Here is a 20060-nt window from a genome sequence, read left to right on the forward strand (position 1 = left end):
TAACCATATGAGTTTAGGTGACGCCACATGACTGGACGCACGTGGTTTGGCGTCGTCAATAAACTTTAAGCCTGCTGGGATTCCTCTCGGTGCATCTATTGTTACACCGTGAGAAGCGAGTATGGGAGGATTTTTTTTTTTTTTTCATTGTTTTTATCCAGGCTTGACACTGTTGCTAGTCAGTAACAGATATTAAAGATGGTGACAATTATGTTTGCTTGTGTATGTGTGTGTGGGGTTGGGCAGTGATAGTGATTGAGGTCATGAACTGCACTCAGGTCATGCAGTGTATGTGTGTGTGTGTGTGTTACCTGTTTGACTGGTTCATGCTGTCATGGGATAAATACAACCAGTTATGAGGGTATATAATTTACCAGCTGACATAATGTCACTTTGTTAAGTGCATAGCAGTAACCATGCATAGTACCCATTATGTTGTATTTGATGCACAGTATTAAAAATATACATATTTTGATAATGTATGGGAAAGACTGTGCTTATAAATTTTCATCCTGAATAAATGCATAGATTTTCAGTGTAAGTTAGTGGATAGCATTGAGTTAGTGTTTGCTCTACAACATTTAAGATATGCCAAAAGACCCATTTAACCATTTACCAGACACAATAGCATTGTCATTATCATTTAATTGTTGCAGTGTCAGTGGTATGTTGATAGACCATGAGAGAAGACTATAGAAGTTGTTCATTTTCTGCTTGGTGAACAACTTTTGTATAGTTAAAGAGCTAATGAATTTCTAAACAAGCCTGGTGCCTTTAAAATTACTGGTAAGAAATGGTTGACACTGTATTACATACCCACCACTGCCAGGCAATTTTATTTAGAAGGAAAATAATTATTGGTGAAACTAGGATCATCTATTTCAACCGATGCCAGATGATTTTGTTCACTTGTAAGATCCTATGCAGCATGTAGGTCCATCTGTTGTCTATAACCAGATGCCGTAATCCCATAAGGTGTGGCTGTTTGACTTTAGTTGTTTTATGGGGAGGGGCACTAACCCTCTGCCAACCCACTTGTTGGTAATGTATGTGAGTTTTATGGTTATCACCCAGCATTGTAAATGGTTTCCTTGCATACAGGAAACCATTTGGCATGTCGCTCAGTGTAAAGCCACTTGAAAAGGGGAAATGAGTAAGGAAAAGTGACAGGAAAGATGGGAGAAATAGTAAGTGAAGAGGGCAGACACTGAAAAAGAATGATAAAGGTGAAGGAAGAAGTAGGCAGCACTACATCAAGTTAGCAGCACACAGAGCTGTAGTATATCTGGAAATGTGCAATAGCTACTGGTTCCTCTACTAGGCCTATGCTTTACCACACTCTTCACTTTTATCCATTTTCATCTCATACATCCTCCTGTTCATCTGCATGAGTTTTCATTTCTTTCTTTCTTTCTTTTCTCTTTTTTTATTCTTTCTATGGGGAGCCTCTCTAGGACAAATGCTAGAAATGTTAGAACTTACCATTTTAAGCTTCTTGGCATGCTGTATGCAGTCATGTCAGAGGGTTCATCTCTCTGTCTGTCTATCTATTGCCAGATGCCATAATCCCTTAAGGGGTGGCCATTTGACTTTGAGTTATTTGTTTTACAGGGAGGGGCACTAACCCTCCACCAACCCACTTGTTGGCATGTAGGGAGCACGTATGGCTTGGTTATATGGTTACCACCCAGCATTGTAAATGGTTTCTTGGCTTACTGGAAACCATTTGGCTTGTCACTCAGTGTAAAGCCACCTGTAAAGGAAAGAAAAGCAGTAAGAAGTGACAGGAAAGATGGGAGAAATAGGAAGAGAGGAAAGAATGATAAAGGCTAAGGAAGAAGTAGGCAGCACTCAAACTACAATTCAGGCATAGCAAAAAAGAAGGAAGAGAATGTTAGGGGGAAGTGAGGGAGGAGGGAATTACAGAGGTTGGAAGGGTTATGACTCAGGGGTAGAAAAGGAGGAGAAAGAAGAAAAGTATGATAAGAGGAATGGAGGGAGGAAGCTAATGGAAGAGGAAGATTGTATGTTCAAACAAGAGCTAAAATTGGATTGTTGGGATATAATGGGGTAATTGGAATGTTACAGAAGTGCTATACCCGGTATACACAGCTATAACCATGATTTTTTTTTTAAGTCAACATTATTTCCATATACTTCTGTGATAAGTACTTAGAAAGACTATAAGCATGGGAGTAATTCCATTACAGTACCATATTACTGTCATTACCATGAAAAACCCATACTATTGTAAATTTGTAATTACAGGGCTATCTCTCTATCTATTGCCAGACACCACAATCCCGCAAAGGGTGGCCATTTGACACTGAGTTAGTTGTTTTACAGGGAGGGACACCAACCCTCCACCAACCCACTTGTTGACACGTAGGGAGCACGTATGGTTTGGTTATGTGGTTACCACCCAGCGTTGTAAATGGTTTCTTGGCATACAGGAAACCATTTGGCTTGTCACTCAATGTAAAGCCACCTGTAAAGGAAAGAAAAGGAATAAGAAGTGACAGGAAAGATGGGAGAAATAGGAAGAGAGGAGGGCAGGCACAGAAAAACAATGATAAAAGCTAAGGAAGTAGGCAGCACTACATCAAGTGAGTGGATGATGGTTGCCACCATAATACAGTATTCTTAAGTCTTTAATGTTGGATAAATTTTTAAGATGACTACCAGTAGCTCACTGTAAGAGGGACCAGTACAGTACCATATTTCATAAACTGTTTGTTGGTGGCAGGAACTGAAAAGGCAGATGGAGGTAACTCATAACTGTTTCATTATGTGAGATCCCTGAGATCCTTCTGTAGTTGTTTGTACTTTTCTTTTTTTCCTTGTTCAGGGAGCTCTTGCCTCTCCTGACATTGAGAGGAATCTCCCTACGTGCTAAGGGGTCTTTGTATGCAGCATGTGTTAGGAGTGTAATTCTGTATGGTAGTGAGACCTGGGCAGTGAAGGAGGAGGATATTCGCTGGCTCCGACGTACAGAAATGACAATGATTATGTGGATGTGTAGTGCGTCCCTGCATCTAAGGTCTGGGGGGGCTGGGTTCACGATGGAAGAGTTGAGAGGTAGGATGGGGCTGGAGTGTATTGGTGTTGTGATGAGGAGAGGTAGATTGATATGGTTTGGACATGTGGAGAGGATGGGGGATGATAATTGGGTGAGGAAGGTGAGAAGTGTTAATATTGGGGGTGGGGTTACGAGGGGTAGACCAAGAAAAACATGGGACGAGGTCATTAAGTGTGACCTCAGGGTTAAGGGACTGAACAGGGAGGCTGCAATGGATTGTGCAGCATGGAGAGCTGCCATTAGGTGACCAAGGCCGACGCATGCAAGCATGTTGGAGCCTTTAAAACTGAAACGAAGCAGCAATGACCTTGTATACTCCAGGCTACAGTTTCTTTCACTCAGTCATTGATAGCAAGGATAAAAGTACCAAGACACGAGTTGTTTTCTCATTGTCACAAGATTTTTTTGGATTCTGAATCATATCATAATTGTTGATTTATTTCATATTACACCTTAATATTTCAGCCTGCAGTCGTCTGGGTTGATGTTAAGATGAACATGGGTCACAGCACCACCCCCACCACCATAATAATCTCTTGTAGTGTTGTTTATATATTTTCAGTATACACATTAATTTGCTTCAGTATCATTCTGGAATATAGGACGGTGTAAAATGCAAAATAAATCATGAAGGAAAAGGTTCAGTATTACTGTACTTTGTTATAGAAAATTAAATATTGTTGTATTGAAAAGGTTGTGAACAAATTTCCTTTTGTTATCATGCCATACTTATCACCACCTTTGGCTTAATCATACCTTTAGGGGATGAGATTATGTAATGCTTCCCTCATGTAAAGTTTATACAGTACTGGTATTTGTTTCACTGTATTTCCTACTCATTTATTTACCACAGTATTTTTATCAGTTATACATTTAGGGAGGTGGGGACACACCATCGACTCACTCGATGTAGTGCTGCTCTCGGTTGCCTTCCGTTTCCCCTCTTCTGCCCTTTCCTTCCTTCCTCTTTCTTTCCTTCATTCTCACCTCTTCCTTCTGTCTATGGCTGACTCTGCACTGACAAACCAAATGGTTTCCTGTTCACCAGGAAACATTTACCACCATGGATGGTAACCATATACAGTAACCAGATCATGCCACTTGGTGGTTTAGTGGGTACAGGTAATTAAGATGCTCCAGTCGGATTAAGCCTGGGCAAGTTCATATCCAAGGGGTGGTTGGGGTTTATTGCTCACTTGACGGCCTGCAGTCCTAATGGGCCCAGGATCGAATCCTGGCTGGGGCAGGGAACAGTTTAAGGATTTAAATTTCTGAAAAGCAGACACTCCTGGTCTACCAGATGACCAGCCGACATGTCACAAAAATACCCCCGCTAATACCAGTACACCAGTCCTGTATGAGACAGCCCTAGCATGTATTCAGTATGGATGGTGGGTGTTAGTGCTGAAGTGGTGACATGTGGAAGTGTAGGAGGGCTACTGGGCCTTGGAATAGGTCACTGCCCCCAAGAAATAGGCCCTGAATCCTTTGCCCAGAGTCAGACACGTTAAAAAATAAATAAATAAATAAATAAAGCCACTTAGGGATGAGTTAGGCTGGTCACTCTCATCTTAAATGTCAGGACCAACTTGCCTAGCCCCAGGCTCTTATTCCCCTCATGGGGCAACATAGGATTAGATGATGAAAGAATGAATGAGTGAAATCAGTTATATGTTTTACTTGTAACTCTCTCTCTCTCTCTCCACACACACACACACAACTAAGTGCCATACACATTGGAATAGGTGTAGATGGCTGTTGGAGTGTACACACACACACACACACACACACACACACACACACAACTAAGTGCCATACACATTGGAATAGGTGTAGATGGCTGTTAGAGTGTATAGTGACAAGTGCATATGGAAAGGTGTTTCACTGGAGTGGCAGTGTTAAGACTATTTATTAAAGGGAACCTCATTGATGTGAGTATGATAGGACATACTTTTGTATACTCTCAAATGTCAGACCTTGGGTGGAAGTACTGTACTGATAAACTTGTATCAGGAGAGCTGGTGGACATATGCTACCAACCTGACCGCCTTAGGCCTTAGCTGACTCATGTATAAAGTGTTAATTGGTATGGTCAGCATCAAACATCTCTGTGTAACACCAATGGTCTTTCTAAATTGCCCTTGTTTACCTCATCAACCACTCTGATATTTTGCCCCTACAGTAAAACTTCACTGTAATGGACTAAATGGAGCCCAAGCCATTCCAATAAAAGCGACACCTGGACTTATGCCTGCTAACCAGGACTTTTTCTGACATATCAGACATTTGTCCGGATCGCTTCAGTGGTTTTTCAGTACCATTGCAGTACTGTACTATATCATACATTCACAACAATAATCAAATGGTATAATCTATTATATATATATACTGTATATATATATATATATATATATATATATATATGGTAATAATACTATACTGTAAATTGATAAACTTGTCTTTCATATACAGTACCTTATTGTGGTCAACATAGCTAAAGTGATCAGGCAGTCTGGACAGCTTCAGGCTTTGTTGGATGTTTTCCGATATTTAAGAATTTAGTCCAGGTGGCTCTTCGAGTCTGATGAAAGCAACTTCTGGTATTATTGCAGTCCAATAGATCGAGGTTTTACTGTATTTTTCTTCCTACTCCTTGATAGATTTATTTGGTGTTGAAAGAGCTTCCATAGTAAAGGAGTTAGACTATCATCATCAAATCCTGTACAGTAGCACATTTTTATAGTATGTCTTGTTATTCTATCTGTCTGTCTATTGCCAGACGCCTCAATCCCCAACGGGGTGGCCACAAACAAATCGCCTCCACGTCATCCTGTCCCCCACCATTTCACTGCCCTGCTCCCAACTCACACCCCCCTCTCTCATATGCATCTCCACCCCATCCCCTCATCTCATCCTCCCCCCTCCACCTCACTCACATACACTCCCCTTGTCAGTCTCTCACCCTCTATCCCCTCCACATGGCCAAACCACCCCAGTGTGTTCCTCCCAGCGCTTCCTATCACATCCACACCACAATGCTCCTTTATATCCTCATTTGTCAGCCTGTCTCTCCATGCGACTCCACAGGCTCCTTTTAAATAGCCCATTTCCACTGCTTTCACTCTTGACTTGTGTCCTTCCAACAACGTCCAAGATTCACTTCCATAAGTTAGAGTTGGTATCACAATACTGTCATGTAGTAACTTTTTCACTTCCATGCTCACTTCCCTGTTTCTTATCACTGCTTTCAAGGAACCAGCAACCTTTCTTCCTTGTTATTCCCTTTCAAGCACTTCACCCTCCAAACTTCCATCCTTACTCATCATACTACCCAAGTACTTAAACGTACTCACATTTTCCATTTTCTCACCATCCAACCTCACTGTACATTCACTGACTTCATGTCTCTCAAAGACCATCACTTTACTCTTCCCTACATTCACCTTTATATTCTGTTTCTTGCACACTCTCCCAAACTCATCCATCAAGCCTTGCAACTCCCCTTCATCTTCATTCAACAACACAGTATCATCGGCAAACAACAGTACAGGGAGTTCCCAGACATTACCCTTTCTCACCAGGGTCACTCCAACATCCACAGCCCTACCTTGTACCTCTTTATTACCCCATCCATGTACAGATTGAACAACCATGGAGACATGACACATCCCTGTTTCAACCCAACCTTCAAAGAGAAAAGTGCACTCAGTTTACCATCCACACACGCTGCAGCCTTAGCACCATCATACATACTCTTCACATCATTCAACAACTTCCCATCTACTCCATATATTCTTAGCACTTTCCACAATCCTTGTCTATCCACCCTGTCATATCTATCCATCTATCTATTGCCAGATGCCTCAATCCCGTTTGGGGTGGCCACAAACAAATCGCCTCCAAGTCGCCCTGTCCCCCGCCATTTCACTGCCCTGCTACCAACTCACACCCCCCTCTCTCATATACCTCTCCACCCCATCCCTCCATCTCATCCTCGGCCTCCCCCTCCTTCTTCCCCCCTCCACCTCACTCACATACACTCTCTTCGTCAGTCTTTCACCCTCCATCCTCTCCACATGGCCAAACCACCTCAGTGTGTTCCTCATAACGCTTCCTATCACATCCACACCACAACGCTCCTTTATATCCTCATTCGTCAGCCTGTCTCTCCACGTGACTCCACAGGCTCCTCTTAAATAACTCATTTCCACTGCTCTCACTCTTGACTTGTGTCCTTCCAACAATGTCCAAGCTTCACTTCCGTACGTTAGAGTTGGTATCACAATACTGTCATGTAGTAACTTTTTCACTTCCATGCTCACTTCCCTGTTTCTTATCACTGCTTTCAAAGAACCAGCAACCTTTCTTCCCTGCTGTACCCTTTCAAGCACTTCACCCTCCAAACCTCCATCCTTACTCATCACACTACCCAAGTACTTAAACGTACTCACATTTTCCAATTCCTCACCATCCAACTTCGCTGTACATTCACTAACTTCACCTCTCTCAAAGACCATCACTTTACTCTTCCCTACATTCACCTTTAGATTCCGTTTCTTACACACACTCTCAAACTCATCCACCAAGTCTTGCAGCTCCCCTTCATCTTCACTGAACAACACAGTATCATCTGCAAACAACAGTACAGGGAGTTTCCAAACACTATCCTCTCTCACCAGGGCCACTCCAACATCCACTACCCTACCTTGTACCTCTTTTATTACCCCATCCATGTACAGATTGAACAACCATGGAGACATGACACATCCCTGTTTCAAACCAACTTTCAAAGAGAAAAATTCACTTAGTTCACCATCCACACGCACTGCAGCCTTCGCACCATCGTACATACTCTTCACAGCATTCAACAACTTTCCATCTACTCCATATATTCTTAACACTTTCCACAATCCTTGTCTATCCACCCTGTCATATGCTTTCTCCAAATCCATGAAAGCCGCATACAACTTCTTTCCCTTCTCTAGAAACTTTTCCACTAAAGATCTAAGAATGAATATCTGATCTACACAACCTCTTCCCTTCCTAAAGCCTCCCTTTTCTTCTCCAACTAATTTCTCCGTTCTTTCTCTAACTCTGTGTATAAGTGTCCTACCATACACTTTTCCTATTATACTAAGAAGACAAATGCCCCTATGATTACCACACACTTCTTTTTCCCCTTTTCCTTTGTACAAGGGAATAATTATACCTGACTTCCAATCCTCCGGGACTCTACCTTCCTCCCATGCCAATCTGCACATCTTCCACATCCATTCTACTACTATCTCTCCCCCATGCTTCAGCATTTCACCGCACACTCCATCAATTCCTGGGGCTTTCCCCGATTTAACTTTCTTCATTGCTTCCACAACTTCTATCCTACTGATTTCTTCCTGTCTTCTCACCTCCCTCCTTCTCCCAGCCATTCCCCAGCCACTTATACTCGCATTACTTCCATCCTCTATGTTCAACAATTCCTTAAAGTGTTCTCTCCATCTGCTCACTTTTTCTCCCTTCTCCACTAGTAATCTACCATTTTTAACTTTCACTCCCCTGCTAACTTCACTTCCACCCTGTCTTACTCTTTTCACTTCTCTCCAGAACATTTTCTTACAGTCCCTCCACTTTACACTCAAATTCCTTCCAAATTCCTCATCCACTCTCTTCTTACTCTCTCTTACTAATCTTTTCACCTCTTTCTTTCCACATATAACTCTCTCTTCTGCCTCTCAACTTCTTCCACGCCCCTATTTCTCATCCATTCATTGTATGCTTTCTTCTTTTGTGCCACAGCCTGTTTCACCTCTTCAGTCCACCACGCTGTTCCTTGCACCCCCCTCCGTCTTCTCTTCCTTCCACACACCACATCACATGCTCCACATATTTCTTCTGTAAATATCTTACACACACCTTCCACGTCTCCCATCTGCTCCAATTCATATTTGCCCAATCGTTCCTCCACTTCTCTCTTATACTCTGCCCTGTCATATGCTTTCTCCAAATCCATGAAAGCTGCATACTGTACAACTTCTTTCCCTTCTCTAGAAACTTTTCTTGTTATTGCAAGGCAGTTTTATTCAGCATAGAGACTTTCATGCCAGTTTACTAAGCAAGAAGTTAGAAACTAAGCATCAGTCAATTGGATGTGGCTGGAAAACAGCAAGTGACATTATGAAATGCTAATTTGGAGACCTGAAGTCAGCCATCTTTGTGATGAAAGCAGTGGTTAGGGTAGAATCATTAAAACACTGATGCTTTGTTTTACACACATCCCCTAATGCCGTATTGTTTTCACTCATATACTGTTCAGCAGCATAGCAAAAGTATGCCAGACATCATAAGGGCACCAGAGATGCAAGACAGAAAACTGAAGAAACAAGCTAAGTATTCTATTTGCCAGTTTGTCTGTGTACCTAGGCTACTTCCCCCAAAAGGGGGTAGCCGAGACAGGACGACACACTCCCAATTTATTCATTCACATGCACACATCAGTGACATCTGCAGCAGTGCCTGGCTGCAGAGCTGGTTTACCCTGCAACATCATAATGGACCCATCCCTACCCGAATTACAATCCATTAAAGCCTGGACATGTGGTATATGTACAGCCTGTGACTGGAGAGATGGTTTGGGGGAAGGGAAGGGATGAAAAAGAAATAATTCCAAGATCAAGGGAATGAATATATAAGAAATAGAAAATTCCTGTGGAAGACCACCAAAATAATGAGGAGCAATTAAGATATCACAGAATATGGAGGCAGTGAAGAGAGTTCACAGCTAATGAATACCAAGTCTGACAGCATTTTTCACATAACATGATCAGGATGTGCAGTGAAAGGTCAAAGTTAATATGATTCACCGTAGCATATATCTCAGGGTACTCCCCTTTTCTTTAAATTGCTGGTGAACTATACTTTTTGACTTGTACAGATACTCCTGGTGGTAGGTGTTGGTAACCATCATCCACTTACGATATACTGCTGTCTACTTCTTCCATCACCTTTATCATTATGTCTTGGTGTCTGCCTTCCTCATTTCCTACTTCTCCCTTTTCTGCCTGCTTTCATTCCATTTACTGTACTTTTTATTACTCTTTCCACTTCGGGTGGCTTTACACCGAGTGACAATCCAAATGGTTTCTTGTAGCCCAGGATACCATTTGCAGTGTTGGGTGGCAACCATTTAACCAGATATCAGGGTGATGTGGAGCCTACTATGGTGCCCCTGTTAACTGGGAATCCACTCAGGAACCAAACATCAATACTTTTCTGCTTCAACTACAGTACTAGGGAACATCAGTTCACTGTCTGGGGATGGCGTTGCAGGGCAGTTGCTTGCCAATGGTTGATGCTTACCCAGACAGACTGAGGTTGATCAGCAGCAATAAGAGATGCACTTACTGTACTCATAGCATTCAGTCCATCTGGGTACTTGTTTGTTGCCGTGAATAATTTGATTTCTAATATATAAGAAGAAATTCTTTTCCTTGAACATAGCCCCTCACATAAAGCAGTTTTCATTTAACACCCTATGTAGGTATTGGGATCATATCCACAATGTTTATTTATTTATTTATTTTTTAAAATCATATCAAGACCTGATTCCCACTTAAATGGTGGGTCCAGAAACTAATGCCATCCAGTTTTTTTTTTTTTTTTTTTTTTTTTTTTTTTTTTTTTTACCCATACTTCAGCATAGGAATGATCTTGTTGAAGAGATTAATGAAGGCTGGAGCTAATCCCTCCAGCTTGAAAAGTCTCATCAATGCAGGATAAAATCATTAGAAGATAGCAAGAATTAAAATTACTATTCAGATTGAAGAGGTTCACCTTATGAAGAGCAGTTTTGTAAATCAACTTATATGCAAACAGAATTCACAGTGACAATGTTGGTGCTAGTTTTCTCATTTTTTTCTTTTTTCTGCCAAAGTTTCATTCATGAATTTACAATATTCTTGACTCACCTGTTTGTCAGTGTTCCCTTTAAGCTTGTTGACTAGTTTTGGCTGCTGCTGTATCATTCACATAATTAAAGAGGGATGGATGGAAGGAGACAGAGAAAGTGTATAGAGCTGTTTTGGGTTGTAAGGGATTTGGTAAACTGATGGTAAAGGCAGACCCCACTAAGGTGTTCCAAAACCAATTTTTTACCAGGTAGCTAGTACCTTAACTTGGTAGAAATTGACAAATCAACTTAGTAGGGATCAGTAGAACTTTTAGGCAATTTTTCTGTAATTTACTGGAGACTTGTATGGCAAAGAACAACTTAAAAAATTTATATGGAGGCTGATTATTATTATCATCATCATCATCATCATGTAATCCTGTGTTGCCCCATGAGGAGGATAGGAGCCAGGGGCGAGGCAAGTTGGTCCCAACATTAAGATGAGAGTGATCAGCCTCTTATCATCCCTGAGTGGCATTACGTGAGCAATAAACCTTAGCCACCCCTTATTACATGCTGTATATATATATATTTTTTGACTTGAGATGGTGATGCCTGTACATTCAAGGCAACCTTGGTCCCTCTCTTTAATTAATACCAGTACCTAACCATAACAAGCAACCTTACATTAGAGCATCAGACAGACATTGCATGGAAAAAATAATGTTGGCAAGTACAGTACAGAATCTCATATTTTGTTTGTTGTAATAATATTTTTCCCATTAGTGGTCAGCAGTAACCCCTTCATGCAGGGGACACCTTTATTGATATTGAGTAATTATTCCCCTGTCCAAAGGAAAAGGGGGAGAAAGAAGTGTATAGTAATCATAGGAGCATTTGTCTTCTTAGTGTAATAGAAAAAGTATATGATAGGATACTTATTGACAGAGTTAGGGAAATAACAGGAATTATTTCGAGAAAACGGGGAGGTTTTAGGAAGGGAAGAGGTTGTGTAAATCAGATTTTCATTCTTAGATCTTTAGTGAAAAAGTTTCTAGAGAAGGGAAGGAAGTTGTATGCAGCCTTCATGGATTTGGAGAAAGCATCGTTGGGTCTGGTTAGTACTTGGATGGGTGACCACCTGGGAACACCAGATGCTGTTGGCATCCCTACGTGTCAAGTGGGGTTGGTGGAGGATTAGTGCCTCTCCCTGTAAAACAATTAACTCTAAGCCATTGGCCACCCCGTTTGGGATACATGGCGTCTGGCAATGAATGAATGAATGAATTTGACAAGGTGGATAGACAAGGATTGTGGAAAGTATTAAGAATATATGAAGTAGATGGGAAGTTGTTGAATGCTGTGAAGAGTATGTATGAGTATGGATAGTAAACAGAGTGAATTTTTCTGTTTGAAGGTTGGATTGAAACAGGGATGTGTCATGTCTCCATGGTTGTTCAGTCTGTATATGGATGGGATTATAAGAGATACAAGGTAGGGCAATGGATGTTGGAGTGGCCCTAATGGGAGAGAGCAGTGTTTGGAAACTCCCTGTACTGTTGTTTGCAGATGGTACTGTGTTGTTAAGTGAAAATGAAGGGGAGCTGCAAGGCTTGGTGAATGAGCTTGGGAGAGTGTGTACGAAACAGAATCTAAAGGTGAATGTAGGGATGAGTAAAGTTATGGTCTTCGAGAGAAATGAAGTCAGTGAACGTACAGTGAGGTTGGATGAGGAGGAAATGGAAAATGTGAGTGCATTTAAGTACTTGGGAATTGTGATGAGTAAGGATGGAAGTTTAGAGGGTGAAGTGCTTGAAAAGGTACAGCAAGGAAGAAAGGTTGCTGGTTTCTTGAAAGCAGTGATAAGAAATAGGGAAGTGAGCATGGAAGTGGAAAAAATACTACATGACTCTAACGTATGGAAGTGAAGCTTGGACCTTGTTGGAGGGACAGGAGTTGAGTTGAGAGCAGTGGAAATGAGTTATTTGAGAGGAGCATGTGGAGTCATATGGAGAGATTGACAAATGAGGAAGTGAAGGAGCATTGTAGCGTGGATGTGGATGTGATAGGAAGCGTTAGGAGAAATATTGAGGTGGCTTGGCCATATGGAGAGGATGGAGAGTGATAGACTAATGAGGAGATTGTATGTGAGTGAATGGAGGGGGGGGGAGGGGGAGGCCAAGGATGAGGTGGAAGGATGGAGTGGAGAGTACCGTAATATGAGAAAGGGGGGTGTGAGCTGGGAGCAGGGCAGTGAAATGACCAGGGACCAGGCAACATGCAGCCACTCTTTACGGGATTAAGGTGTCTGGCAATAGATAGATTGATAGATTTTGAAATATGTAGGCAACTTTATTGATTTAGCACCAAACCTTAGCTCTTTCAGCAAATATTTTTGTAAAAAAAAATTGTAATAAAATACAGGCATACCCCTTTACGCGACACCGCGCCTTTGCAATGTAAGAAAATTAACACCCTTCCTTGCCTAATGATGGTCAGCCCCTGGTTATGCAATGGGTTTTGTTTTTTTAATCAAGTTTGATGATATTTTAGACTTAAATTTTGTGTTTAGGTTGATTTATAAGCTTTTTTGACGTAATATGTTTTAGTCATAGGTGGGGTGCACATTGTCATTTTTTGGTACAGTTTACTGTTTGTTTTTTTCCAGACATTTTGACGATTTTCAGATTTTATTTTTGGGTTTAGGTGAGTTATATACTGCTTTTAGGCTTAGTTTAGCCTGTTTTAAAGCTATTTGGGGTATCAGTGAGCTTGAAATTTGTTTCTGGACTCATTTGGGTGAGTTTTGGACTTGGTTGGGGGGACATTCCAAGGCTTCCAAACGCATCTCTATAGTTACTGTGTTATAACGTCAGTTTAACGATACCTTGGCTCAATGATAGGTTCCCCAAACTCATCATTATAGTGGGGATGACCTGTATTTTCCTTAAAAAGAGGGGGGGGGGAATATAGCAATGCAACATGATTAAATTTAGGGATATGAGAGAACACTGAGTAGTCAGTAAATTCCACATGGTTACCATACATTTCAGAGTGTATTGTACTGGACTATATTTTGGCAACAGCTCTTATAATGGACATACTCAGGTAGTTGGTGCAATTACCCTGCAGCACAATAAACCCTTCTGTGTGAATTTGAAATCTGGTGGTGGCAGAGTTGAAGTTAAAAATAAGTCTCCATATTAAAGGGGTTAATGGAACAGTAATCCCTTGATTATCCGGATGTACATAATTCAAATGATCCATTACCCGGATGCTGTGATCTGCCTATGTTAAACCATTTTATGTATATTTTTCCATTTTATCCTGACAAAATTCTTTTGTCTGGGTGGAAATTATGTCCACGTGAACATTTTCCCCCAACTGGGCAGGAATAGCTCAGTGGCGCTGTGCTGTCTGGCTCGGTAGTTCACCCAGCGTCTGCTAGAGACCCCCTCAATCGTTCCCAGTTCCCGCCGAGTGACCGTGTAGTGAACAGTTCCCATCGGACAGTTCTTATGGTGGCTTTTGTGCCCTGCCTGCATCAGACCTTGCTGTTCCTTGCATGCCTCTTCTTAGGGTGTATGATGATGGCCCCTCCACCAGGGAAAAGAAAAAGGGCAGTGCTGACTGTGGAGAAGAAGCGTGAGATCCTGGGTAAGACTGATGCAGGGTGATTGACTTCTTGCATCTTAAAGGAATATTGTGTTCCATGCGTGATCATGGTAATTGCTTGGCTGTGGTTTATAGGTCTGCATGCCCAGACAGAGTAGTGTTAAACAACAGGAGCAAGTGTTGTACAGTGTATTGTAGTGGCCTTTATAATGGCTTTCAAAGTTAGGTTATATGCAAAGGGGGACCAGGGAAGAAGTCCATTATCTGGACGGATCCCATTTCCGGACATGCCTTTGACTTTATTACGTTGGATAATCGAGGGATTGCTGTACAGTAAGACCTTACTATAACAGACTAATTGGGGCCCAAACTGTTCCGAAAAATGTGAAATTCCGTTAAAAGCAACATCTGGACTTCCGCCTGCTATTCCGGACTTTTTCCGATATATCAGACATTAGTCCAGATCACATGAATGATTTTAAACTGTTTTGACTACCACAGCAGTACTGTCCTGTGGTATAACTTCAGTACATTAATCAAATGGTATAATATATGTAATAATTCTGTACTGTACACTGATAAACATGACTTTTATTTACCTTATTGTGGTGAACATAGCTGAAGTGGTCAGGCAGTCCGGACTGCTTCTGGCTTTATTGGACTTTTTCCGATATACAGTATAGGAATTTAGTCCGGTAGTTCCTCAAGTCCGATAAAAGCGAATTCCGGTCTATTGAAGTCCGTTATATTGAGGTTTTACTGTATTTGTGATTTACAACTCACTTTCATTATAACTGCCCATTTCTTCCATGATACCTGTTTTAGATACAGTACGGTCCAACAAGTTACACTGTATAAAGTGAGCCAGAAGTCTAAACTTGGGAGAAATGGCACTTCATAATATATGACATATCCCACTGGATCCCAGGGTTGCTGGGCGAGGCACTGTTCCAGTAGGGTCCTAAGCGTACCGCCCTCTTCTTATCGGCTCATAGTCACGAAGCTCATAGGTCCCTACCCGGGGGTTCCCTACTTTATTAGGGTTTGAAAATTCCCATTTCTGTCCAGTACTGTGGACACTGGGCTCCAATGGGATACTGTACATCCTGTTCAGTGCTCTCTTGCAGGCATCATTTCCAGTCTGTATTAAGGTGTCATAAGACATCAAGCTGAATGCTTGCACAGGTGTCAGTAATTCTCTCCTTGGGGTACAAAGAGAGAAAACTTATTTTTACCTTAAGTTTCATAACTTTTGACTTACTGTTTATCTTGGTTTAGGTAGCAGTGGTTGGTCCCCATAGTCTGTCAGTGACTCGTCACTCTGCATGCACATTTTAGGGAATTTCTTTCCTTGTAATAGCTGTTCATGTACAGTATTTGGTAACTAACAAAGTCCTCTATGAATTAGATGTATGGCAGGGGGGGGGGGACAATCCCACACTATGGGGTGGTACTACTACTCGGCGGCCAGGTTGTTAGGAAGAATTCTGTCACTGTATTCCCTGCGTGTCGTAAAAGGCGACTAAAAGGGGTAGGGTGAGGGGACTAGGGACCCCCTCCTCTGTTTTTTTTTTAGTTCCTAAAAAGAGACAGGACGTAGTAAGGGATGGGGGATTGAGTTATCTCTGTACCCTGAAGATTGGGTGTATGAATGTGCGTGGATGTAGTACAGTTGAGGCTAAAGGGGAGGAGAGTGGGAGAATGTTTGTGAGAAGAAAGTTGGATGTGTTAGCTTTGAGTGAAACAAAGATGAAAGGGAAGGGGAGTTGAAGTTTGGAAGTGTGAATGGAAGATTGTCAGGTGTTGATAGAGGAAGGGCAAGAGAGGGTGTGGCCTTGTTAATGAGGCCAGAAGTACATAAGTGTGTAACTGAATGGAAGGAGGTGTCATTGAGACTGATGTGGGTGAAAACGAAATTTGAATGTGTTTTGGATATGTGTTAGTACCTATGTGCCTGGTAGTGAAAGGGATGAAGAAGAGATGGAGTCTTTCTGGAATGATGTTGATGAGTGTCTGCAGAGTGTTGGAGCGAATGTGAATGTGGTAATGATGGGAGATCTGAATGCTAGAGTGAGAAATGTAGTAGTTGAACGTGTAGTTGATATGCATGGTGTGCCTGGAAGAAATGAAAATTGGAATGAATGACAGGGATGTGCATTGAACGAGAGATGGTGATTGGAAATACCTTGTTTGAGAAGAAAGATAATTATAAGTATACATGGGTGAGACAGGAGGGTGGAAGAGTTGTTGATAGAGCCTTGATGGACTATGCGATTATGTCCAGGAATGTAATAGGAAGGTTGTTGGATGTGAGAGTTTTGAGAGGGGAGGGTGGAGGTATGTCTGATCACTACCTGGTGGAGGGAAAGTTAAGAGTGGTTAAAAGATGGGTGAGAGCTAGGAGAATTAGGTGTGGGAGGGAGGTTTTGAAAGTGAGTGAGTTGGATAAAAGAGAGAAAGTGATAAAGTATCAGGAGAAATTGAAACATGAGTGGAATGCAGTGAAAGATAGGAGAATGGCTGTGTGGAGGTGGAATGGCAGTTGTTTAAGAGTGCTGTGGTGGGACATGCGGAAGAGGTGTGTGGTGTGAGATGAGTGGGTGGTGGTGTAAGAAAGGGAAGTGAATGGTGGTGTGAGGAAGTAGGTATGGTTATGGCTGAGAATAGACGTGAATATGAAGTGTGGCTGCAGAGGAAGGATGAGGTGTCATATGAGAAGTACAAGGAAAAGAGGAATAGGGCGAGAAGGGTTGTGCGTGATGCTAAAGTGGCAGCAGATGAAAGGTGGGGTAGGCGGTTGACTGAAAATTTTTAACAGAATAAGAATATGTTTTGGAAGGAGGTGAAAAGGGTGCAAAAGGGAGGGTCTGGGAAGGAAGAGCGAATAAAAGCAGAGGATGGAAGGTTGTTAATTGAGATGGATGCAGTTAGGAAGAGATGGGCAGAGTATTTTGAAAGATTGTTAAATGTAGAGGAGGAAAGGGAGGCTGAGATTGTGGCAGATGGAAGGGTGCAAGGAATAAATGTGTTGGGAGAGTTGAATGATTCTTTGATCATGGTGGAGGAAGTGCAGGAGGCAGTAAAGGAGATGAAAACAGGGAAAGCTGCAGGTATGGATGGGTGTGCTGTGGAATGCCTGAAAGGTGGTGGATCAGCTGTTGTTGTGTGGTTAGTAAGATTGTTGAATGTGTGCTTTGTGCAATGTATGGTGCCAGTTGACTGGGCAAGTGCTTATGTTGTCCCTTTGTATAAAGGTAAGGGTGGTAAGTATAAATGTACTAGCTTTAGGAGTATAAGTCTGTTGAGTGTTGTAAGGTGTATGGTAGAGTGTTAATTAAGAGAGTTAGAGAGGGTACAGAGGGAGTGATTGGTGATGAGCAGTGTGGCTCTAGGAGAGGGAGGGGATGCGTGGATCAGGTGTTTGCTGTGAGACAGGTGTGTGAAAAGTATTTGGCAAAAGGTAAAGGTGTGTTTTAGGTGTTCATGGATTTAGAGAAAGCGTATGATAGAATTGATAGGGAGGCTTTGTGGAGTGTTTTAAGATGGTATGGTCTTGTTGGTAGGTTTCTAAAAGGAGTGAAAAGTTTTTATGTAAATAGTAAGAGTGTGTGTAAGACTGGGAAATACTGTGAGTGATTGGTTTCCCGTGAGAGAGGAGCTGCAGCAGGGATGTGTGATGTCGCCATGGTTGTTTATTATTTACATGGATGGTGTTGTAAGGAAGGTGAATGCAAGGGTTTTAGGTGGTCTGAGTCTGGTGAATGTTGATGGTTGTGGAATCTGAAGCAGCTGCTGTTTGTGGATGATACTACACTGGTGGCTGATTCAGAGGAGAGATTGAGACAGTTAGTAGAGGAGTTTGGAAGGGTGTGTGAAAGGAGGAAATTGAAAGTAAATGAGAATACGAGTAAAGTGATGAAGTGTATGAGGTTGGTAGGTGGTAGGAGGATGAATATAGTTTTGAATGGTGAGTTGCTTGAGGAGGTAGAGTGTTTTAAGTATTTAGGGTCACATGTTGCTGTGGATGGAAGAATAGATGCAGAAGTGAAGTTTTGAATGAATGAAGTAGGAAAGGTGCTGGGAGGAATGAAAAAAGTGTTTAGATGTCGTTCGCTTAGAATGGATGAAAAGAGAAGGCTGTATGAGGGTGTTGTGGTACTGACTGCATTATATGGGGCTGAGACATGGAATATGGGTGTAGCAGAGAGGAGGTTTGAATGTAATGGAGATGAGGTGTCTGAGGAGTATGTGTGGAGTAACGCGTGTGGATCGAGTGAGAAATGATGAAGTGCAAAGGAGAACTGGTGTTGTTCAGGAGATGGCTGATTGAGTTGAGCAGAGGGTATTGCGATGGTTTGGGCACATGGAGAGATTGGAGGAAGAGCGATTGGTGAAAAAGATAACTAGATCTGATATGAGAGGTGTAAGGCTGAGAGGAAGACCACAAATAGGATGGATGGATGGTGTGAAGAGAGCATTGGATGTGAGAGGGATGTCTGTTGAACAAGGGAGAGTGGCTGTGCGTGATAGAAATGAATGGAGAGAAATTGTGAATGAATAAATGATGACGCAGCCCTGAGGGGATATTCTCCTGCATTTTGTCTGATCAGCTGATTAGGTCAGGTGTGGCTAAGGGGATGGGTCCATTATGATTTGGCAGGGGTAAACCAGCTTTGCTGTTGGGCCCTGCTGCGGTTGTCACTGATTCCACTGCGCAGTTGACCCTCTTGTGGTGTGGTGCAGTGAGGATCTGTCCCTTCTCCCCTTTGGGGCTAAGATGAGAATGGATGTGTTTGAGTGGATGAGTAAATTGGGAGTGTGTCGTCCTGTCTTGGCTGCCTCCCTTTCCTTGGGGGAAGCAGCCTAGGTATATAGATAGATAGGTAGTATACCGATATGTGTTTATTTTCCATGTTTGGGTTATTAGAGGCACAAAATTATTAGAAAATATGTGACTAATGCAGTGTTGAGTACTTGGGGAGAGGACTACTGGTGGTGGGAGCTGAAGAGAGGGAAACCTGATTGTGGAGGACAGGGTGACATGGAAAGGATTTGTTATGGTCACCTATTCCAGGAATGGAATGTCAGGCCATGGAGAGAGATAGAGAAGAGGCATTGGTTTTGGCCTGCCTGTAGTATACTGGTATAAGTACTTTTTCAGTTTTCTATTTTGTACACTTACATGATTTCAGTAATGTATTGATTGTCTTTTGTAATTTCAGGTGGAGCGGTCATAACCAGCACAACTCGGGCAGTAACTGGTATATGGATCCCCATAAGACTGGTGGAGGGATGAACCAGCAACCACCCCCAGCCCACAACATGCCTGGGCCACCCCAGCACCCTGCTCCACAGCACCCTACTGCCATGACTCAGCCCATGCCTCCCCGCCCCATGCAGGGAGGCTTCTCCATGCAGCCCCGCCCTGCCCACACTGGTGCCCCAGGAGCCATGGCACCTAAGCCACTTGGTGCCCCGGGCCAC

The 20060-nt window shown here is 42.3% G+C and overlaps 1 protein-coding gene across 5 annotated transcripts in view; it reads left to right on the top strand.

Moving 5' to 3' along the window:
• LOC145407172 (uncharacterized) overlaps positions 1-20060 on the top strand; it is a 239258-nt gene that overhangs the window by 108101 nt on the left and 111097 nt on the right. For all 5 annotated transcript variants that reach the window (XM_080278196.1, XM_080278200.1, XM_080278198.1 and 2 more), the window contains exon 2: positions 19799-20060. This exon is cut by the window's right edge and continues 1701 nt beyond it. In XM_080278196.1, the coding sequence (XP_080134322.1) occupies positions 19799-20060 (262 nt within the window). The remainder of the gene's footprint in view (positions 1-19798) is intronic.

Source organism: Coenobita brevimanus, chromosome 72 (assembly GCF_032717465.1).
Source record: "Coenobita brevimanus isolate Jiangsu-jjx chromosome 72, ASM3271746v2, whole genome shotgun sequence".
Classification (NCBI taxonomy): Eukaryota; Metazoa; Arthropoda; class Malacostraca; order Decapoda; family Coenobitidae; genus Coenobita; species Coenobita brevimanus.